At 42.6% G+C, this 22,878-nt stretch overlaps 1 protein-coding gene across 2 annotated transcripts; it reads left to right on the top strand.

The window, feature by feature from the left end:
- Positions 1–580: 580 nt before the first annotated feature.
- Positions 581–21,047, top strand: SMTNL2 (smoothelin like 2). Of its 2 annotated transcripts, XM_049803102.1 has the most exons (9): positions 581–1,366; positions 10,015–10,102; positions 10,837–11,076; positions 11,790–11,843; positions 13,434–13,509; positions 14,885–15,055; positions 15,628–15,745; positions 17,102–17,253; positions 19,496–21,047. In XM_049803102.1, the coding sequence occupies exons 1-9, from the start codon at positions 962–964 to the stop codon at positions 19,620–19,622; spliced, it is 1,431 nt and encodes a 476-aa protein (XP_049659059.1). In that variant the 5' UTR covers positions 581–961; the 3' UTR covers positions 19,623–21,047. The 2 variants fall into 2 exon arrangements, with proteins under 2 accessions (XP_049659059.1, XP_049659060.1); XM_049803103.1 differs by lacking the exon at positions 15,628–15,745.
- Positions 21,048–22,878: the final 1,831 nt, after the last annotated feature.

The raw sequence follows: 22,878 nt of genomic DNA, 5'->3' as shown, positions 1-22,878 counted from the left end.
AATGAACCCGAAAGCATTCCCCATCGCGGCTCTGGCTAGTTTGACAGAAACGTGTATCTCATCCCGCATGCACACACGTTGGATCTGCTGGATGATTTGGCAGGTTAGTATTAACGCCCATCGAATTACAGCCCACAGTGGGAAACTCTTGAGCATGAGAGTGAGTATGGTGTGTGTGTGTTGTACAGGTTTCTCTGCATGAAGGGACATGTGAGCCTTCAGCATGCGTGTCTAAAGGCACATGCATGTGCATTTCTGTCCCTGTTCTCCCAGAGACAGCTCTCCTCTCCCCTTGCCTCGGTGCTCCCCCCGGAAGAGATAAGCAGTGCTTACTTTGGCGTCATCGTCCAAGCAGCCCGGGAAAAAACAGATACTTACCCCTCCTCGCCTCACTCTGTCTCTCCCGTATTCCGCCCCGACCCCCATCTCCCACTCCTTCCTCTCCCTTCCCCGCACCGGCGCCGCGGCCCGCTTCGCGCCGTCTCGCTCCCGCCGCCCCCCACCACGCCCGGCCCTCACAGGCCTCCCCAGCCCAGGGCAGCTGCGAACAAGCCAGCGCCCGCCCCTTCTCCCTCCCTCTCCCACCGTTGCCTCCTGAAATTACATCTGCCCCTTTGAAGAAGAAGCGTACGCCGAGCGGGGCCGCCCGGGCAGCCGTGCCGCTCCTGCGCGCCTTCCCTCCGTCCCTCCGTGCCCCGCTGCCGAGGCGCAGCGCCACCCACCCACCCCCCCCCCCCGCCGGCCCTAGGCGCGGCGCGGGCTCTGCGGGGCTCTTCCTTGGCACCATGAGGGAGGGCCGCGGCCCGGCGGCAGCGGGCGCCGGCCAGCGCGGGGGCCGCGCTTAGGGCTGCCGGGAGGCAGCGGGCGCCCTCCGAGGGAGGAGAGGAGGCGGCCGGGCGCCTGCAGCTGGCGGGTCCCGAGCCCCCCCGCCGCCGCGCGCAGGCTGCGGTCCGCGGACACCATGGCCAGCGAGATGGAGGATCTGAGCAGCCGGGAGGCGCAGACGGTCTGCGAGGCCCTGGGGCGCTACGAGGACACGCTGCGGGGCGCCGTCCAGGAGATCCAAGTGGACATCCAGGTGTTCAAGCAAGGGGTAGGCCGGCAGGTGGAGGAGGTGCTCCGCCTCGCCAGCCCCCTGGCGCACACCGTCTCTGAGCTGCAGCAGGAGAACCGGCGCCTGCGGGCGCAGCTGGAGCGCCTGTCTCGGCAGGTGGAGGCCCTCGGCCGGTCGGCGGGGCTGCCGCAGGAGTGGGCGGACGAGGCGGCGGGGAGCCCCCCGGCCGCGGGGCCCGGCTCTCCGGGGCAGGGTTCGGCGGGCGGCGGGTTCTCCAGCCGCGCCAAGCTGGCGGTCGCCGGCCGGAGCCAGGTAAGCGCTGGCCGCAGGCAGGGAGGCGGCGGGAGGGAGGGCCGAGAGGGTGCGTGAGCGGACGCTGCACGGGCGCTGCAGGGTTCTGCGCTGGCATGGGAGCGCGTTTAGGGACACGGAGCTCCTCTTTTGCAGTGCAGGGTCAGTGGGCTTTTGGGAGGTGCTCTGAGAAATGGTCTTGGCCCTGATACCACGTGGAGATGTTCCTGATTCTCGCACTGCTTGGTCAGACTGGGATCTTGGTTAGAGTGGTAGCAACCTGTCAAGTTCACTGTGGTTAGAAGTAAGAAGAGAAGCTGAGGCAGTCTCAGCTATCAATATACGTGTGTATGTGAATATCCATGTATCCCTTCTGGACTCGATTCAGGGGGATCTGCGTGCCAGGAGTGCTGTTTGCCAGTTGGCAAGCTTACAAAGGAGAACAGCTCAGCATATAGCAGGCAGTAACGTGTTTTCATAAGATAGTGACTTAGCATCCTTCAGTGAGACAGTTTTGCTGCACAACCACTGTCCCGCACTGCTGCAGCTCGTCCTTGCAAGGCGGGCCTCGCACAAGCTGTCATGGTCACCGTGACCTAAACTAGCACAAACGCACACATTCCTCGCAGTGATAAAACTCTTTCTGCAGCCTAGTGAGTGGAGCATTGTAACTTGGTGTATGGAAACCCCAGTTAGTGGGAAGCTCATCTGGCCCCGAGATATTTTGTGTAATGCTTTTTCTATGCGTCCAGCTCTATGGAAAGAGTTGAGAGCTCCTGTACAATCCTTGGCACCAGGAGGTGGCAGCCAGACAGTACACCATGATTCAGTCATGTAAAACTGCGTGACACTAGAGACTTGTCTTTCACAGATGACAGCTATTTTGTGTAATCTTGATTAATCCACGTCTTAAGGGGCCTTTAAGACTGTTGGAGCATGAAAAGCTGGTCTGTGGTCTATCCAGACTTTGGGGATGGAAAATAAAAGCTTGGAAATTAAATTCAGTGAAAGTTAAATTGGTGGGATTGAACAAAAAGTCTGCATTGCATTCCAGCCCTTTTCATTCCTACTAACTCAAGAATGGGGGAATAGGGCTTCCCACAGCTGGGCAAGTGAAAAGGTAAAGCTGCTGCTTGATGCATTGTTCCAACATAGTCGTGGCAACTGCTGCCTTTTCCCCCACATGACAAAGGTAAGCAGCATACACACAACTTTCAGATCTGTTCCTTTTTGCTCCATGGAGCCACCCACACTTGTTTGTATTGCAAGGAACAGAAGTGAGCTGAGCAACATGGAAGGGACAAGGGGGTGTGGTTCCTCACACCATCTCACCTTCTCCATCATCACTGCCTACGTTGTAGTGTGTACTTCATGCTCTGTGAAAAGTCTTGCGTCGAGGTTATGGCAATATCCAGCTTTAGGTATCGGTCTGCATTAAAGCACAGAATGAGCTTTTGTTTGGATTGGAACCTTCCTGCTTTGCTTTGAGGGTTCAGGGAAGATCACTTAAGTACTGATAGTTCTTCAGTGCCCTCCCAACAATTTTCCCTGGAAGGTTGGACAACTAGATCCCAAGCTAGCATAGTTGACCGAGAAGGAATTTCAGTACTAAGAACCACGGGAGATGCAGCTGCAGCTACACACACCAAATGCATGCAGTGAAAACATGATTTTGTGGGTAAGGCTCTGATGTGGCTGCGCTCAAATGGCTGAAGAGCCTTGGTCACTGTGCCGGTCGCCCAGATTCTCTGTTATGAGGAAAGTGTTCCCTCAGTTGCTTGCAATTTCTGGTTATATGACCAAAGCACTTGAGACAGAGTATCATAAATGACAGTGTGTATATTTTCAGGTAAATGAGTACCTGTGACAAAATTGGTGACACTTCTAGCCGTAGTAAATACTTCTATGACATATGAAGAGCAAATAATACTGACCTGGAGATAGCAGCAAATCAAGATGTGCTCTTTTGCTCCTGAAAAGATGTATCGGTTGAGTTCCCTTTTACTGAGTGGTTGGTGTAGTGTTTATGCCAAGAAAAGGCTGGGTTCTGTGGCCTTCAACATTTCTAGCAAAATACTTGGGATAAGAGTTAAGACTATCTTTTGCAGATTGGATACTGGAGATTCTGAGCATCTTCAGTGTCTGAACCATTATTTTCTAATATTGCTAGATTATTTTTCCAGGTAATTTGATTGAAAAAAGTGAAGCTAGGGAGTTCCAAGCATAGTTCAGAAGTAAGGACACAGATCTCCTTTTAATTCTAATCTTCAGTCAGTCTCTGCTGTGCTGTTCTTGAAATCTGGTATACAACAGTCTAAGTGCTGATTCAGTTGGCATTTTAAATGGCCATTAGCCACTGCGATTTGGAGGCGAGTCTTTCTGGTATTTTGATGCCAAACTTTAATTTGGCTATCTAACCAGGCCAGAATCTGAGAGCTGCTTTCGCAAAGTTGAAAATAGGGTATGTTGGAAGAGTTAATTTTAAAGTGGGATCCTGGAGCCATAGCTGCACTACAGAGGATTTATCCCTCACTGAGCAGTTTGTAGCAACAAACTGTTGCTACAATCAAACTGTTTGTCATCCTTTGCAGTCACTGAGGTCTCTCTCCTACCTGCCTGTGATTGTTAGAAAGGAATAGTTTTGACCTTCTTGTTCATCAGGTCTTACATGTTGGCATGGAGTTTTATCACTTATGATCTTTCCATAGTGTTTGTGGTCGAGCATGATGCCTTTGTGAACAGGGAGGACTGAAAAAACTGTAAGGGTGTTCTGGTTTTATACAGAAGAGTTTCTGTGCAATGGGGACAGACTGCTGGACAGACCGCTGCAGAGAATGGGCCTGCAGTGGTCAAAGCAGCAGAGAGTTGAACAGCTGGCTATGACCACCTGGGAAGATCTAAACAAATATTACCCATTGGTATCTCTCTGTTGTGACCTGATGGCACCCAACAGTTAGTCAGCCTGGGAGTAACTGTATGAGACATAATGACCTGAGGTATACAGGCAGGGAGATGAAGTGATCCAGCAGTCACCTGGCATTACATACTAGTGATTCTAAACAATCTCAACTCCTGTATTTGATAAAGGAAGTCCGGTAGGTGCATTTCCTTATATTATTCTCTTACACTTCCTGCAAGTGTCCTTTTGGAATGGTGGCATTCCAAGGTTGCCTTGATCCTAGATTTTTTGTTGTTGTTTGTTTTGTTTTAATTCGATGTGACATAGCCATGGGCATCTGCTGAAGCTGCCAAGGTAGAATTGTTCCCTGCTGTCCATTTTTATCTAGCCTTGCTCCAAAAAAGGTTCTGTGAAAAGTGCTGCTACTGGTTTTTTTCAGTTATTACTCCATGTGCAAAAGCTTTCCTCATATGCTCACGGTGTTCAAGGCTTTTTCTCCAAGCTGCAGGGTCAGTTACCGATAGAGAATACTTGTGTTATGTGACCGACGAAGGCTTTCTAGTACAAGAATTAAGGGGTAAATGTGGCGTGGTTCTTGCTGGCATCTAGCAGCCTTGTTTGCATTTCCTCACACATTTCATGATTCCCCATTTCTGATGTATCAATGATCTCTTTATATGCAAGGAACAGAGTGTCAAATCTTGCCTTGCAGAAGGCAGTGGTGGTTTTGCTGTTCACCAAAGTGAAGCATCAATTTCATCCGGCATGCGTACTTCTCACAGATAAATGGCATTTCTAGATCCAATTATTTTTGTCATGACCCTTTTGATAATTGGTGCTTTTATGAAAGGCTTTGGATGACTGAGATCTCTCATTTGAGAGAAAGGAATCTCATTTGTCTGTCATTCTTCTACAGTTTGACCTTGTTGCAGACAAAAAGCTTGAAGACGTAACAGACGTGCACTTTAGAGGCTCTGAGAGGAAATAAAAATTGTATTTCTTTTCTTTCTAATCTCATGATCTGGTGCTTACTTTTTCTAGATGCATGGGATTTTCACTGCTGGGTTACGATATTTGCCTGGTTTATAGCAGTTTCCAGTTATGGATCTCCAAGGTCTAACTTCTTTGTAGTGAAGGAGGAGTTCCAGCAGCCCTACAACTATGGAAAGTGTTACCACCCTACATTACCTGGAGACTTCTGAGCTACAGAGAGATTAGTTCTAAGAGCAAGCCTGAGTAAGACATGCAAAACATTAGTGTTAACTTTCTTTTCTTCAACTTCACCAGTTCTTCATCATCTTATTATTACGTGAGTTGTACAAATGAGCACTTATCATTATTAAGCACAGATACAGGTACCTGTCCCTCGGCTATTTACAATCTATGTAGCCAGCATTGACAGAAGTATTGTTACACACATGGATTTGTCAGAAGCTTGGCATCTCCAAACAAAGTGGATTTTAAAGTACTTTAGCCTGACACTACTAAATGCATGGTAAAATCTGATCCCAGATCCTCCAGTGTTTTATCAGCACATGGGCCTTCCCCGTCCTCCAGCCTGGTATCAATTTCTTCCCCAGCATTGTTAGCCAAAATGTCTTAATCAGGTTTGCATAAAATAAATTAATGCAGCACCTGTCACTGCATTAGGAAGCCAGTTCAGTGTGTAGGATGCTACATGATCTTTGCAATGACCACCTCATTTGGCTGTTTCACTCACTTTGACCCCCACAGCTTATAAATTAGATTCATGTTTGCAGTCTAAATAGTCATTTGACACATTCAGGTCATAATGACTGACATGAATGGCTAAACAGTTCCAACTGTATGCCACAGGTACATTCTAGGGAGCTGCATTAGCTGTGCTTTATATTTCAGTTCTGGATATGGGCAATAATTGTTGACTAGGATCTCAATTACACTAAATACAGCAATAAAAGTTCTGAACCCCTGATTCTGTGTGGTTTGTATAATTAATATTTGTGTGCTTTTCTCAAGTTAAGCCTGGCATTTGGTCATAACTGAATATACTCATGCGTAGTACCTTCTTCTTGACAAATATAAAAGTTTGAAAATAATTTTATTTTTACAAATTAAAGGATCTGGATACAGTGACACAGATTCAGTTTAGTGGCAGTAAGTCAGACTGTGTGTGCATATGGAGGCATTCTCTGTGGGGATAGCAGATGGTATAAAAATGAAAAATATTTTTGATTGAGAGACAAATGTTATTTTAAAGAAGTTGTTCTTCTGGTGATGTGTTGTGAAAAAAGTTTTGTAGAGCAGCTTTGCAAAAGAACTCATGACTCCTTTTGGGCCTAAGCTGAGTAACTAAAGAGTGCAGCTTTGTTGGATGTAAGCTCTTCTGAAAACCTGTTTGTAATGAAGCCTCTGAATGGGAAAGATCCCACAAAAATCAGTGGAGCCTAGATAGCTGAATTGCAGTGCTTTTGCTTGTAAGAAAGTTTTAGATGCTGGGAGAGTGGGAAGTTCTGAATGTTCCAACTTCCCCAATCTAGTTTATTTTCCCTTCTTTTTAAATAAGAAAGATAGAGGAAAATGAAAATGAAGCAAAAGTTCTTGTTTGGATTGATGTACTGAACTTCATTACAGGTTTGATTTGTAGATGTACTGAATTCATTACAGATTTGATTTGTGGAACTTGCAGTCTAGGCAGGCTAACCTAGTTGTGGAATGGACATTCTGACTCCCAGCTATCTTAGGTGCACCTGAAGCCTTTATTGAGCATCAGTGGAAATCTGTCAGTCTTGTTAACAGGTCTATAAGCAACACTGGTAAAACATGGTGTTGTGCGTAGTTGTTTTTTTGAATGGTGGTTGTTGTTGGGTGGGGGTTTTTGTTGGTTTGGTTTTTTTAAAAAAACCCCAGCCTCTCATGCATTTTAGGTGGTAAACAGACTAAGAAATGTCTTGGCTTATCATGTAATGACTGTGCTCTTATTTTGCCGAGCATGTAAGTGCATATATAACCCCAGGAAGATAACTCACTTGGGAACTAGGCAAGAGAATTAAATGAAAGCTTCTGGCTGAGAAACCTTTAAAAGTCTTCTTTTCTGAGAGTACATCTTCCACGTTTTCAGGAAGTCTCCAGTCCTCTTCTGAACTTTGTTTTGTTTGAAAATCATATCCAGGTGATCCTATTGCTTTTCCTCACCTTGCATAGAAAAAATTGACATGAGAATCTGACCCCAGCTTAAACAACAGTATACAACCCAATATAATAAAATACACCATCCAAGCTGAGCGTTAAAGACAGTTCACAGTATCTCAGTGTCTTGCTACCATTCCTTTCTGTGTTCTATTGTAATACATCTTTGTAAGACACTTGCTTACAAGGCAGTAGGTTCTCATCTTAAAGTCAGGTTAATAGGGTTGTACCACACCTTAATGGTTTTTCCAAATTATGCTGTGGTCTTGAAAAGCCTGGATACCAGTTGTGATCTGAGAACGTAGGGCCCAATCTTAAAGTCAAGAGAAGGATTTTCCTTTACTTTAGTAGTTGTGGTTTAACCCCAGCCGGCACCTAAGCCCCACGCAGCTGCTTGCTCACTGCCCCCTTGGTGGGATGGGGGAGAGAATCAGAAAAGTGAGAAAACTCATGGGTTAAGATAAAGACAGGTTAATAGGTAAAGCAAAAGCTGCGTATGCAAGCAAAGCAAACCAAGGAATTTATTCACCGCTTCCTACAGGCAGGCAGGTGTTTGGCCATCTCCAAGGAAGCAGGGCTCCATCAGTGTAATGGTGGGTGATGTGGGAAGACAAACGCTATCACTCGGAAACATCCCCTCCTTTCCTTCTTCTTCCCCCAGCTCTACATGCCGAGCATGACTTATTTATGGTCTGGAATATCCTTCGGGTCAGTTGGGGTCAGCTGTCCCGGCTGTGTCCCCTCCCAGCTCCTTGTGCCCCCCCAGCTTGCTCAATGGTGGGGTAAGAGGCAGAAAAGGCCTCGGCTCTGTGCAAGCACTGCTCAGCAGTAACAAAAACATCCCTGTGTTATCAACACCATTTCCAGCACAAAATCCAAAACACAGCCCCATACTGGCTACGGTGAAGAAAACAAACACTACACCAGCCAAAACCAGCACAGTAGTGTAGGCACGTAACTCAAATTCTGCTACATACACCTGTGTTCTATTGAAATCAGTTGGAGGTTGACACTTAAGAGGATCAGAATCTCAGTCCACAACTGTATGACAAAATTCTGTTTAGGCTGCTTTACTGTACTAGTTAACAAATTCTTAGCAAGATCTCAGACCATAGTTACCAGGAGTTGACTGGGATTTGTACTTGAGGTAATGAGAAAGTTCCAGTATCTCAAGTCATGGGATATTGCAACAGTCTGTGCAATCTGCAGCATCTAACAAGATCGAACGCTTTCAAAAAATCTCAAAATCTCCAAGGTGCATTAACATTGTTGGCTGGTGTTCTTAATAAAATTTGGATGAGTGTAAACATGTGCATGGTAAACAGCAGACAAGTTCCAAGAAACTATTTTTGTTGATTTATCTTTAATTGATCATATGGTTTCTGTATTTTACATGAGATATATTTTTGTACTCTATAAGTAAATTATTCTAATTTGTGATGAAGCTATGGAATAAATAAGTAAAATCAAACTACCAGTTTGCTCTGTGTATGAAAAGCAGAGACAAATTGTTACTACATATATACGCCCTGCCTCTTTCCTTTTCTGTTATGTTCTGTTATTTTTATACTTGCCTGCAGTATAAATTCTTCTTCAGTATCTATCTTCAGTCTTTCTGTCTGTCTGTCTTTAAAAAAAAACCAAAAGAAAACAAAACTTGTTTGGATTGAGTTTATAAGAATTTTGGATTATGTTTGTAATTGCACATTACAGATTTTTTCTTTATTTTTTTTCTTTATTTTTTCTTTATTTCTTTTTTTTTTCTTTATTTTTCTTTATTTTTTCTTTATTTCTCATAAAATTTTTGGCCAATCTGGTAGTTAGATATCTGCCTAGAATCAATTAAAACTTTTTCATGGACTTTGTGTTGGGGGATTTCATTCTACTGCTGCTTCTTGGAAGCTACATTTTTTAATTGAAGTAATCGGTGTCTGTGAAGCAGTTTCTTCTTGCTTTAGTTCCTGCAGCCAAAAATCACATAGTTCCTCGTGATTTTTTGCACGCCCACATACGCATGAACCAACAAAAAAACCCCACCAAAAAACCACCAAAAAAAATGTTTGGCTGATTTTTCTGGAATTATATTGGCAAACATTATGCAAAAAATTGGTGCTTTTCCCAGAAAAAACTGTTCTTACGGAAGCTGCAGTTTATAATGCAGCTGTAAAGTTCTAGGATCATACTTACTTTACGTAGTGCTTTTGCAGTACGTTATCAGAATGTTATTTTTTTCTGCAGCGAACAGAAAAAAACTGCAGAGCATTAAGCGTTTTATGCAATCTCAGTCAACCTCTCCATTATTGTGCAGAGTCTTCTGTTTATCACCTTCACAGTGGATGGGGATACGTTTTTCTAACAGAAGTGAAAGACCCCTCCTAGGTGCATGAGGCCTGTGAGGACAAGTATGTGAAGATTGATACAGGTCCTGCATTGCCAATGCTCAGTTTGCAGCTTTGGCTCTTGGGGTTAGATAATTGTTGCCGCCTTGTGTTGTGGTCACTAGCACAAGGAAGACCTGTTCTTGGCAGATGTTTCTGGATATTCTACTAACTTTTGCTGCTGTTTGAAATTTAGCTGTTGTGTCTGTTGTCTGTTCTGACAGAGTGTAGACCTGGGCGACCACCACAAACCTGAATTTAGAAGAGTTTTTAGTTCTTCCATCATTGAAAATGGGCATCAGTCTTCATCAGGTAGGAACAGGGCATGAAATGAAATAGCACTACTTGTAAAATACCTGATCCTGGCAGTCATAGAGCAGCTCTCACATGTTGGAAGCATTAGAATCTTGCTATGGTTTCAGCACGGATATTGTACTCTGGCACTGATACCATTTAACTTTATTTCTTTAACTTTTAAACTTCAACTTTATTGTTAAGCATGCACTATGGTGTTTCATAAATTAGAGACTATTACTGTCACATTATCTTGGGGCACTAGTGATAATAGGGCCTGCTAATCTGGGTGCCATTGTAGCCTTGCATCCTGAAACATTTTGCAAATTACCTGTCTGCTTCCATCATCCTTCAGTGGAGAAAGGGCTTACTATCTCCATTTTAGAGAAAACAGGCACACAGCATTTCATAGAACCATGAAAAGAACAAGAATGCTGACTCCTAACCCACGGCAGGAGATTGGGGGACTGGGGGCTGCACAGAGGAAGAGGAGGAGCTTGCCAAATGCAGGTGCTAGTGGATTAACAATCTGAAGAAGTTGCTCTTGCTGAGATTCATGTAGGACAGGTGTGATCGCTGTAAGGATCACTTACACTAGGATTGCTTCTTTGGTGTGCTGTAAATGGTATAGTGTCCCACAGGTGGAATAATTCAAATGACTTGTAAAAGAAAGTTTTTGCATGGAAATTGGTTTGTAACTTTGGTACAAATCTGCAAATAAATTTACTTACTCTCTCCTTTTTATTTACTAGGGCAGGCAAAAGCCTCCCATGAACTGACCTCTTCTCACACGTCAGACTCTTCCCCTGAAGCCCATGCCCCTGCAGTCACCCTACAGATGCCCCACCTTCCCGTTACTGCAGTAACCAGGATATCAGAGAAGTTTTCAGGAGAGACCATCTGTTCAACAGGAACAACTAATGCGTCTGCTGGCTTGCTGGGACAGAGCAAGAGCAAAAATGCAATGGCATTGAAAACTCCCAACCAGTCAGGTAAAAGAGACAAAAATAATTTGTTTGCTGAAGCTGTGTCCCATTTCTTTACTTCAGGAAGCTGGTGCTACAGGGATTGTTCTGTGACCTAGTGTTAATTATGAAACCTCACTTCTATGGCTACATATCCCATGGTGGGACGCTCTGATTTAGAATTTTGTGGCTGCTAGGTGGAGCTTTAGGCGATAATGTCACATCTGCTGAGAATTTTTGCTGCCTAATACAGTTGAGTTTATAGTGCAGCCTATCTTCTAGCACAGTTGCTGAAAGAGTATCTCTTCAATATGGGCAGCTATTTTAATGAAATTTGCAGGAGTTTTTAGTGTTTTGAGACCTAAGGCCCCTTGAGAAGTTAGGCAGATATTTGGCTAATGGGTTCAATGGTCATTTGGAAGGAGGAATGACAGACAGCAGACTGAAACATATACACAAGTCAGAGTGATTGCAGAATCTTATTTATATCTAAATTAAGTTTAAAAATAAATCTCATTTCGTTCATATTGAGGTCATTAATCTTTGAGCTGTATTTCATATATGTTTAGTGATAGTGACACTTATACATCGGACTGTATATATGGGTCAGAAATTATGGAGACGGACCAGATGGAATTGCCAGCAAGAGATAGGGATTATTTGCAGATTATTCGTTCAACTTTTATCTCAAGCTAAGAATGTAGCAAAGCCTTCCTTTGTCTTCTTTTCTGCTGTTTCAGTGAAGGCCTGGAATTCAAGTACGGTGAGAACAATGGGTTCATCTGCCACTGGAGGTGAGTGTTCCTATCAGCATGTCCTTATGCAACACAAATTGAGAGGGATTCCATGCTTCATGTCTGGGGGATTCAGATCTGAGCATGTAGTTCCGAGTAGTAAGTACACAGTAATATTAGAATTGCTAACAAGACTGTATGCAGATTCAGTTTCCCAGGTATCATAGAAACTTGTTCTGCTGTATCAGATTCTCAATCAGTTCAAAGCGAGGGGTACTTATCCTTATTTGCACAGTGGTGTACATGTGTGCTGTTAGGCAATCTCTGCAATGGAAACAATAGGTGCCAGAAAAGTGTGGCAGAACAGACAGTTTGAGTGGTGAAGATTTCAGCTGACCAAGTGAAAACTGTGACTGAACGCAAGGTAACAGCAGTTGGAAAGTGGTGGGCCCACCACATGGATGCTGAAGCAAGTTTCTTTGAGCAGAATAGCAGTAAAGTAGTCTCCTTCATATATGAATGTGTCAAAGGAAAAAATGCCTTAAGGATTTTTTATGTCAGTCGAAATAGATGAGTCAAGCTCTGTGAAAAGTACTTCTGATTGATGTCACCAAGCTGTTACTGTCTACACAATGTACTGGCATTTCATAGTGGTCTCAAGTATCAGTTTAGCAAAGATGTTGCTCTTCCAGAATAGGGATCACACTCCTCAGCTTAAAACCTCTGAGATTTTCACAAATAACTGGCAATTGTTTGTGGTCCCAAATTCGTCACATCTGTATGCTGGCATTTACTAGGGTGTTTTACGTGAGAAGTCTAATTGATGTGGATCCTGTCTATAAGCAGTGGGGAGAGTTCAGCATTTTCAGAGTGTGGTTTGGACAGTGATCAGGTTGGATTGCTTCTAATATGCCAGTCTTTCTTCTTTGTGTATAGAAGGAGCCTTCAATGAATGAGTTGCTGGCTTATGCAACAAGTTTTGGCTTTAGTGTGTTAAAACAGGGCAAGCCACTCTGTTGTTCTGCATTTACAGAGCATAGCTGGAGTCCAGAGCTGGGCTCTAAGACGAAAAGCAGAAAAGGTAGAACCTCAGGGGCACGGGGAGGAAGATGCAAAGTTGGTTTTAAGCTACCTTTGCAACTTTTGGAGTCTGTTCTACTTTACAAACTAAAATATTTCCTGGTGGAAATGGGTAATTTAAATTATGCTCTCAGTCATGGCAGCTTTCCCAGGACTCCTTATGTCTGCCAGAATGACTGTTGCAAGCTGAGCTGTAGCACCATTTCTTCCTTTCACTGAAATGTCCATGGCAGTGTGCCCTCCGCTGAGGTGTGCACAAGGGCCTGAAATGATCCAACCTTCCCAGTGCAGTTTTATCAAAGGCATCCTCTTTCGGCCCTTTCTGGTATGTTTACACCATCCTTGCTGCAGTGCAACAGTTTTGCAGAGGGATTGAACCCCTGGGGAAAATCCCTCCCTGGCTTGTTAGCTCATACTGGAAGTTAGACAGAGGCCTGCAGCTTTTCACTGTGGTGAGTAAAAATCAATGTGTGGTTATCTATCAGGAAGTGGTTTGAAAATGTATGAGGAAAGGAGATAAAAGAAGTTCTTTTGAACTTGATGTATCTTGTTTTTCCTGCTTTTATACAGAGAGTACCACTTCTGTCACTAAGTCTGTCTCAACTGTGAGCTCTGGGATGAGTAGTGGAACCAAAACTGGTGAAAGGTATGCATTTTTCTTGACATTGTGTTAGGCCATTGTGTTCAATATAGTCTCAAGGGACAGGCATTCTGCTGGCTTGGAGAACGGGTGAGTCCCAGATGCTGTATTTTAAGCCGTTAAAGGTTGTGAGCTTTCCTGAGGACTAGCTGGAACAGAGATGGGAAGGGATAAAGATCTTTTCTAGAGCAGTTTAAAGCAGACCTAATTGTGGATTTCAGCATTCTTACAGTGTTAGTCAGTAAAGCTCTCAGTGTCAGCGGTAGATTTTTGTTAGGCCCTTTGAAAACACTTAAAAATACTCAGCTGTGTTGAAATTTGTACCTTGGGCTTATTTTTGGAAACCAGCATATGACTGCCATCAAATATCCTTAGTTTGGCTAGCCTAGAATTTAGTTTGTAGATAAATGCCTTACTGGGGACTGAGGACTACTACACATTCTTGATTAACTTGGAGTTGCAGTTGCTTAGTATAGGATTACATGGTATCACAATTACTACTGGCATATCCAGGCATCCTCAGCATGCAAAATATCCATCAAGAAAAATGGGACGGCAGCCAATTTAAATCTCTTAAATTGGGCTTGCATCTGCCTTGAAAATTATCCCAAATTCAGCATAACATTTCTTCTGAGTTAGTTCCAACATCAGCACTTCGGTATTTGAATCGGGATACACTGAGCACCCTAGAGAACTTGCTGTCAGATTTGACCTCCATCTGTACCAGAAATTAATGTGTGACATTGATGTCGTTGCTCCTTGCCTCAGTTTCCCCATCTCTGTCATGGGGAACATTTCCAAATGCGATGTGTGGCTTACTTCATTAATGCTGATGAATTGGTTCATGGCTCAAATAAAGACAAATTAGAATATAATCCTATATTTCTCGATCACATTACCAGCTTGCGATCAGTGAAGCAACACTGACATGAGCTCAGGATTCTGTGTACTATAAGTAAAAATTTCAAAAGTACTTCCTGAATTACTCAAGTTCCATTTTTAAAATGGGACTTACCCTCCAGGAACCCCAAAGTTGGAAATTAAAAGGATTTAGTGCTCTTGTGTGGCCACAACTTTTTTTTTCCTTCTTTTTTTAAAGGTGTTTAATTGCTTTTCTACTCAGTGCTACAAAGCATTTGTGACTTGTCCAGCTATGTCTCATTTGTAAAAGTACCTTAGACTCTTCTATACTTAAGTGCTGTTGTCTGTCAATAAAACTTTGACTTTTACTTAAATTGCTTTTGACTCATTCAGGTCCTCTTGAAATGGCTGGTTTGGGAGGTTTAGAGTAGGCAATGGTTGGACCTTTACGCTGACTTCTGGCACTGCAGAGAGTTACTTTTTTGTTTAACCATATACTTCTCATGTTATGTTTCTCCAGTGCCACTGACAGTTACTGTGATGTGACCTCCAGCTCTCACTCCTCTCCTCCCACTGTACATCGCCAAGTTGAAAGGAGGCGAGAACTCGTGCGGTCTCAGACACTCCCACGGATTACAGGAACACAGGCCAGGAAAGCACTTTTCGATAAATTTGAACATGATGGTGGAAAGTATGTCACACTCCTTGTCTCCAGAATGGGTTTGTTCATGGGAAACTAATTCGTCAATTTTTACCAGCAGAGGACAGCTGGGTGGGAGGACTCTCTCAATGTAGGATTTTGAGCTAAGGGACAATATGAGGTCACATACAGCTTCACTGACTTCACAGTCTGAGCCCTGGAAATTCACAGCTACAGATTCCTCTGGCTTTGGAGTTGTTCAGCTGAAGCAGCAGGTGCTTTTTATCAGGAAAGAGTGCTGTGAAAGCTGCCTTCTCTGTCATTATAAGAGACTGGGAATATAGTGAGTTTCTGTTGCGATTCATTAAGGACCGAAAGTGTGGACTGTTCTTTATGCACCATGATGGGGCTATGATTTAAATAGAATAGGGCTTGGAATCCTGCCTTTAGTGAAATGAAAATGAGTTTTTCTTGCAGGACCAGCAAGTTGAAGTTTCAGCAACGTGTTCCTCAAATATCACCTGGACAGGGGCTGACCTGGGCAAGGTTGCATAGGTGTTGCTGACAAGTAGGTTTAAGTTTCTCTAGAATGTAATTTAATCTGGTCTCTGTTAATTTTCCAGAGGAAAAGGAGAATCCAGAGCTAAGCTGAAGAGGTCGCAGAGTTTTGGGGTTGCCAGCGCTAGCAGCATTAAACAAATTCTGTTAGACTGGTGTCGCTCAAAAACCATAGGATACAAGGTGAAGACCTGCTAGCACTTTCAGCTCTCTCTTTTTCAGGAGAATTTGCCAAAAAAGCGTACTCAGAAAGTGAATGTAAAACATGCTAGACAATTAGTTAACTTCCTCAAGGTCAAGTTTTGTGCGCGTAACACAAACGTCATGGTTTGCATGGGTAGCACTTCAAGACAGTCAGTTATTGCATGAGTGAGATTCTGCATGTGTGTCAAAGCAATGCATTAGTGTTTGTCTGGAAGCCTACATTTTTGTGCTTATGGATATAGACTACAGTATACACTCACACATTTTTTTCTTAGTTGCAGGCTATTTTTTCATTCTCATTATATATGGCAAGACCTGAATAACATTTTGCCAGTACATGGAGACTATGGCCCTTTTGCCACACAGCAGACCAAAGTACTCTGTACTGGTATTAGACAAGTGAATTTGTAGTAAATGATTGAGATTGAATCACACGGTGTTAGTGAGCTAATTTCTGTGAGGTAACATCAGCGTAGCTAAAAGAATTTGGCAGTTGAGATTTCAGTAATTTTACCTGGCCTTAAACTGCAACTGCCAAAGCAATTTCCAGGAGAAAGAGCGTTTTTTTTTTCCTAGGGTTTCTTTTTTGTGTAATATGTTTTTCAACATTACTGTAAAATGTGCATTATTATTGCTGAACTCTAAATTATAGTATACATAAGCAGAACTAGTGAAAATTACTGTTAGTTGCTTACCAGAAAAGCTGGGGCTTGAATTTTATATGATGGGAAAGCGGCATGAGACAACAGCCCAAATATGTTTATTTTCGCTGTGGCAGTTGAAAGCAACAATAAGCATTTGTTCTAAGAATCAGGTTTTGCAGTAGGTGTAATTCTTCCTATATTTCTACCTATCTGTGTTCAAACAGGCGTTGAATTGGGCCTTACTGAAAACCAAAGCAAGCAGCCATAGTCTTTATCTAGTGTTATTCACAGCCACAAAATGAACAGTTCTTCCATTATAAGTATTTCACAGGGATAAGCAGTGTCCTTAGTTTCCGCAGATACTGAGCTGGTGCATTAGGCCTGCTCCAGAGCTCACTGACATTGACAAGATTCCTCCCAGTATTTTCAGTGGGCTTTGGATCAGGGACCCTGACCGTGTCTGCTTTGCATCTAGGCATTTCAGGCAAAAGGGTTTCATTGCTGAGTGCTGTTTTTTTCTCAGAATACAAATAATGTAACGGATATACAGAGAGGAAGAAAAATGTAAAGCCTGTGCTCTGTAGCTTTGGTTAGTGGGAGTGAGGGACAGAAAACTGCAGTGAGCAAAAGCAGCTGCTCTTCCCTGTTCCCCTGTGCTGCATTAACATGTGTGTTTTTTTCATTATGACAGCACATTGATCTCCAGAACTTCTCCTCAAGCTGGAATGATGGGATGGCATTCTGTGCTCTTGTGCATTCTTTCTTTCCTGAAGCTTTTGATTATAATAAGCTTGACCCAGCTAATCGCAAGCAGAACTTTGAGCTGGCCTTCACCATGGCTGAGTGAGTATCACATTAGATCTCCATGAAGTGCTTCCAGTTCAAGTGTAATGCAGCTGGGCAGCAGTGAAGAGTTTAATCATTCTTCTTGTAGATCCTATATCACTAGCTTACACGTGTCATGCCAAAAAAGATAATAAAGGTCTGCATAGGGAATGCATAGAACAGGACACTCAGGAGTCTAGAATCAGAGGTGATTTTACCAGGCACAGAATAATTTACTGGAGTCCTATGTTCAGGTCTTTCACAGTCTTCAGGCAGTACTTGAATTCTGCTTTCTTACCTCTGTGATTCTCACCAGCCTTAGCACTGACACACTAAGCTTGAGAAATCAGCCTCGAGTTATGCTTGGACAGAAGAGGAAAAAACCCTAGTTCTCTCTGTGTTTGTTTTTTGTTTTTTGTTTTTATTATTTTGTTCTTGAAGTAATGAATGATTCTTAATGGATTTGCTGATATCAGTCATAAAAAAGAAATGTGAGTTCATAGAGCACAAGGCATCCAATGTTTGCTGACACTCCATAGGAACTGGACATACAACTTCTAGTTTCTTACCCAACCCCACCTGCTTGATACCTGATTTGTATTTGAGGCAGGTTAATATGCGCATCCAGCCTCTCTTGCTAAAACTGTGGCCCCTGACCAACAGGGAGCAGGTAGATTAACTTTTGGAATTGGATTTTGTGCTAGGGTTCACCTATGTCTGTACGTTGCTTTGGTTGAACAAGAATGAAGGTTGAATTCAGTGTAAGTAGAGTTAGATCAAGGCTGAGAGCTTCTCAATATCTCAATGTGGTAACTGCATTTTTGTAAAACGGACAGAGCTAATACCCTCAGTCACACTGTCCTGGTCCTTTTTGATGCAGTATACCAGGCACTTAAATGATACCTTGTTTGTTAAATTCATCACCAGTGTGAACTTGTCAGCTAGAAACAGTAACTTTTTTGACCCAGTGTCAACATGATTCTTAATTGCTGTTTTGTTTCACTTGTGTAACGGTAAGAACACTCCATGTGGTATGCAGATGGGTTTGGTACACTCTTTCTGAACACTAACAGTATGTGGGAATACATGTTTAAAGTTTCCTGCAGCTTCTGATACAGCTTCAAACAATGGTACCACCACACTGAAGCTCTGGGGTTCTTTCAGAGCACTTTTTTTTTTTAATTAGAGCAATAACTTACAGAACTAGATTTGCCATTTGCCATTCCAGAGCAAAGCTTTTAAAATTCTTAGCGTAATATTGTCTCTCCTTATTAGACCCCCTAGCAAAGTAATTTATTTGGGAATTACAAGGTTTTTATACACACATATATATGTAAATATAAAAAATTTGTTGCTTGTCAGTGAGTTGAAAGAGATTCTACGACACTTTTAGGTGGTTGATCTCTAAAGTAGGAAAGTTGCAGTGTTTTTCTATCTCAGTTTATGTATAACAGTAAGTATAGGGGAGAACAGAAGACAGCATGCATACAACAGTAAGAAACATTAGCTAAGAGGTATCTACAGAAATTACTACTTCATAGCTGTGATTGCCTTTAAACTGTTTTCTTCTAGTGCCAGAAAAGCCAGTTATTGGTGCTTACCCCAGTAGGAGCTCTGCTGATCTAATTGCTTCCTACTCTTGTGATTTTTCACCTTAGGCCTCAGCAGATCTGTCCCTTTCTGCTGGTCCAGATCTCAGTCAGCCTTCTGCTCTCCAACCTGATCATCTGAGATTGTTGTCCAAGTCACTCACAACTTGAAGATACAGGGGTGGTGGAGAACAAACAATCCAAAGCCACATGGGCCTTCATTGGCACATCTCATCTCTTCTCATGTTTTCCCATTCTTTTGGAGCTTCCTATATAATAACAACCAGAAAAACTCATGATTTTCAGACTCACATGACTCTGCTTACTGAGATTTGGGCAGAGGAGTGTGAGATTGGGCCACATGCTACAAATATCAGGGATGTGAGTGGCAGTCAGTGGAAAGAAAAACCCTAGAGGGCTTTGGATCAGATGGATTGTATCCCAGTATAGAGGAAGAGAGGGAAAGAACAGGAATATTCCATGGTCACAAAAATAACAATCTCCAACCTGGGCCTGACCATTTCATTGTGAAATGAAATGTTGCTGATAAACCGCAGGATTTCTTAAGTGCCTCAGTGACGCTCAAATCAGAGCAGCAAATGAATCTTGGAAGTAGTTACACGCCTTAGATTTAACTCTTGATTTGCTGTATCTGTTTATTATTACTACAGGAAGATGGCTCACTGCGATCGTCTGATAGAAGTGGATGACATGATGGTGATGGGTCGCAAGCCAGATCCCATGTGTGTCTTCACCTATGTGCAGTCTCTATACAACCATCTACGACACTTTGAGTAAAACCATCGACACCTCTCCAGCCAGAAGGGTCAAGTACAGCATGCTAATGGGAAGAGTGACATTTTGCAAATGGAACGCAGTGTTATTTCTTGCTTTTTACTGTCCCTTTGCTTACATTCAACTGCGTGGCTGGCTGACTGACGTGTTGCTGAGCAGCGCCCCGAAGTGTTGATCACATCAGCATGCCAGTAATATAGAAATACATTTGAAAAAGACAAAAAAACATAGGGAAAGGCAAATGCTGTCATTTTGGTGCTAGGAGTAGGTTGGATCTTTAATAGTCTTGTGTTTAAAGATCACAGAAAGCTAATTTGCAGCTCCTGTCTCTCTTAGGCTGGGGACACAGGTTAATGCAGTGACAAATAACTGCTGCAAAGGTGTTCTCTCTTAAAATGCAGGTAAAACTCCAGAAGATAGCACCTTCGGTTCCACTTCTCCATTGAGCATAGCACAAAAGAAATAGCAGATGGACAAGGAAAATTTCATTTAGCAAATAATAACCTAGAGTACTCAAACCACTAGGGCAATATTGCCTTTTCTCCAACCCTAGCCCCCCCACCTCCAGCATACATGCACACGCACACACACAAACATCAAACAGGCATTGTTCTGTTCTCTTAAAGCAGAAAGAGAACATAGCCTCTTACCTGCTGACTGGGGGGGACAGATAACTACCATGTTACACAACAGCATTTGTCTGTAATGGTCAAATCTAAAGGGGTTTGCTTAGAGGCTTGCTAAAGCCTCTACTGGCAGTCCTGGATTAATTTCTTGATCATGAAGAATTGCAACAGCTGGGGCTGTTCTGTGTATGAGACTGTGTGTTTGCCTGATTTAGGATTACAGGAAAAGAGGGAGCTAGGAAGGTACCAAATCCTCTGAACAGTTGTAATAGAAGCAAGACTATAGTGCGCTTTGACCTGGACTCTGGGGGAGAGCAACTCTCCAGTGTGGACAGGAATGTCTTTACAACTTGTTCAGTCCTCATGCTGACTCTGAGGGGGAGAGGGAATGTGCAAAAAAAGTATGAAAGATGTGGGAGTTTTGAAATGCCTCAGACTAGTTTCCATTTTCAGTTAAATTAGCGTTAAAACCACAATACAGTGTGATTATTCCAGATTTACTGGACAAAAAGGTCATGTGTCAACCTTCCTGGTTTTCTCTTTGAGAAATCAACAGAGCTTTGTTTCCACAGTGAATGTTAAAAACAAAACCACTAAAAAATTATACTTTAAAAAAAAAGAAGCCTTTTAAAGTTATTTCTTCTCTAAGAACAGGCTCATAAAACTGAAAACTGAAAGCCACGAGCCCTCTGCTCATGCTAGAGAATGTTTTTTAACTTGCATTTGTGCTTTTTGTAGATATTTATAAAGATGACTTTGGTTCTGCATTGATGACCATTTATAATAAAATATGTCAAACACTCTTCAGATTTACTGCTTCTCTTTAGAATGAGGTGACAGATAACAAAGTAAAATCTGTGAAAAGAACCGAGAGGTTTTGCTTAGATTTTTGTTCTAGCCGTGATGCTGTGCGCTCTGAATTTCAGTTTTAAAAAGTACAGAAGTTCAGCGGCATTTGCAGTAGGATTTTAGTTCAGCTGCCCTTTCTAGTGAAGTTTACCTAAGAAACCATAAGTCAAGCAACCACTTTGTTAGTAGTCTCAGAAAAAAAAGCGAACACCAAAAGTGTACAAAGGTAACGTATAAGTTAACTGCTGAAGGTCTGGATCCTCAAGTTCTATTTGAAGTGTAGCTAGGCTGTTGCTGTGACACTATGGAAACAGTTTGAAAGACTTTTAAATACACATCTTAATACAAAGTATCTGAAAGATACTTGGTCAAACTAGCAGGATCCTTGGTGTTGCTCATCTCACAGCTTTAATGCAAGTGGACAGAGGTTGGGTGGGCTGTTCATTATTTGTCATATGACTGCCATTGTCTTCAGGTTTTTTACTTCATCTTGAATGACCATAATTCTGAGGAGTAAGTGTGCAGCTGTTGCTCCACCAAATGCACTGTAAGGATAAACAGACTGCACTTGTGTTTTGGAGAAGTGATTAGAGTAAGCATAATGAGGAATCTGTCCACAACTGGCACACGTGATACACATACATTCTTACAGCAGAACATTTTTCATTGACTAGCAGAGCCAAGATCCATTGTAGCTACAACAAGAGGGGCAATACTGGCTTTATATGTCACATTCCTTCACAGTCCCAGGTCGTGGATGATTCTCCTGTATGATGTGAGTGCTAAAGCCACAGGTAAGTGCTTGGCCAATTTAGGCCTAGTAAAAAATAATTATATAAAGGAAGTTTTAGACAGTAAAATTATTGCAGATTCACCAGCGGGAGTTTACATCCTTTCTACAATGTAGCTTATTTTCACAGCTACCCAGAAGCTATTTGTACAGGTTTTCTGAAGTTGTCCCACTTCAGAGAGGTAATGGTAAAGATAGCTGGTACTTGCCAGCAGACCGATTGCAGCAGGGTGAAAGACTATAAGCTGATTTTAACTGCTGGTGGTTCGCATGTAAGAAGATGAGGGAGATGGTGCTATGACATAATTTTAGAAAAACCTACAGCTCTGTGCTGATCTATATGACTATTTGACTATTCGATTGTATGATTAAATTGAATTTAAGTATGTAATGTATACGCCCTGCTGGATGTTTTAGTATTTTTAGTTTAAAAGAAAATGCAGAGTGTATGTGTGTGTGTATATATGAGAGTAAATGTGTTTAGCATAAGTGATAAAAAGAACAATATATTAAGTTGGCGTAGTATATGTTTTACACAGATGGACTGTTTCCTGGCTTTTCTAATGTTTCTGCACTGTATCTAAAATTCAGTACTGTCTAAGGTGGTTTATTGGCAACTTGATACTACTTTTAAAGGCTTGATGAATTTGTTCTGTGCAAATTTTCAAAATAATCTCAGCAGAGACATCACCTACTTCTTAAAATTATCTTTGCATATAGCAGGGAAGTCCTCTTCCTTGAAAGTACAGTAATTGGATAGATGCCTCTCATCACTTCTCCCTTCGTGTGACATTTCCAATAAAGTGTTTAAGCATATGCTCAAACCAGTGCAAACTCGGATACATGTAATTAGGTATAACACTAGCCCACATGCTTCGGCCTGTGTAATTAATTTAAACCTGGCCTGGCTCACGGAGATAAAGTGTCCAAAATAGAAGTTGGCATTGCTTTATGTAAAGTGCACTTAAAAGCCACTTTTGCTTATGCTAAAATA

Source organism: Accipiter gentilis, chromosome 6, assembly GCF_929443795.1.
Source record: "Accipiter gentilis chromosome 6, bAccGen1.1, whole genome shotgun sequence".
Classification (NCBI taxonomy): Eukaryota; Metazoa; Chordata; class Aves; order Accipitriformes; family Accipitridae; genus Astur; species Astur gentilis.
The sequence above is the reverse complement of the archived record's forward strand: the minus strand, read 5'-3'. Positions and strand labels throughout refer to the sequence as shown.

Excerpts from the sequence above, each read along its gene's own strand:
- SMTNL2 (XM_049803102.1), top strand. The coding sequence starts at position 962 with ATGGCCAGCGAGATGGAGGATCTGAGCAGCCGGGAGGCGCAGACGGTC. Across the intron at positions 1,367-10,014 it reads CGGTCGCCGGCCGGAGCCAG|AGTGTAGACCTGGGCGACCA; the intron begins GTAAGCGCTGGC and ends CTGTTCTGACAG. Across the intron at positions 15,056-15,627 it reads TTTGAACATGATGGTGGAAA|AGGAAAAGGAGAATCCAGAG; the intron begins GTATGTCACACT and ends TTAATTTTCCAG.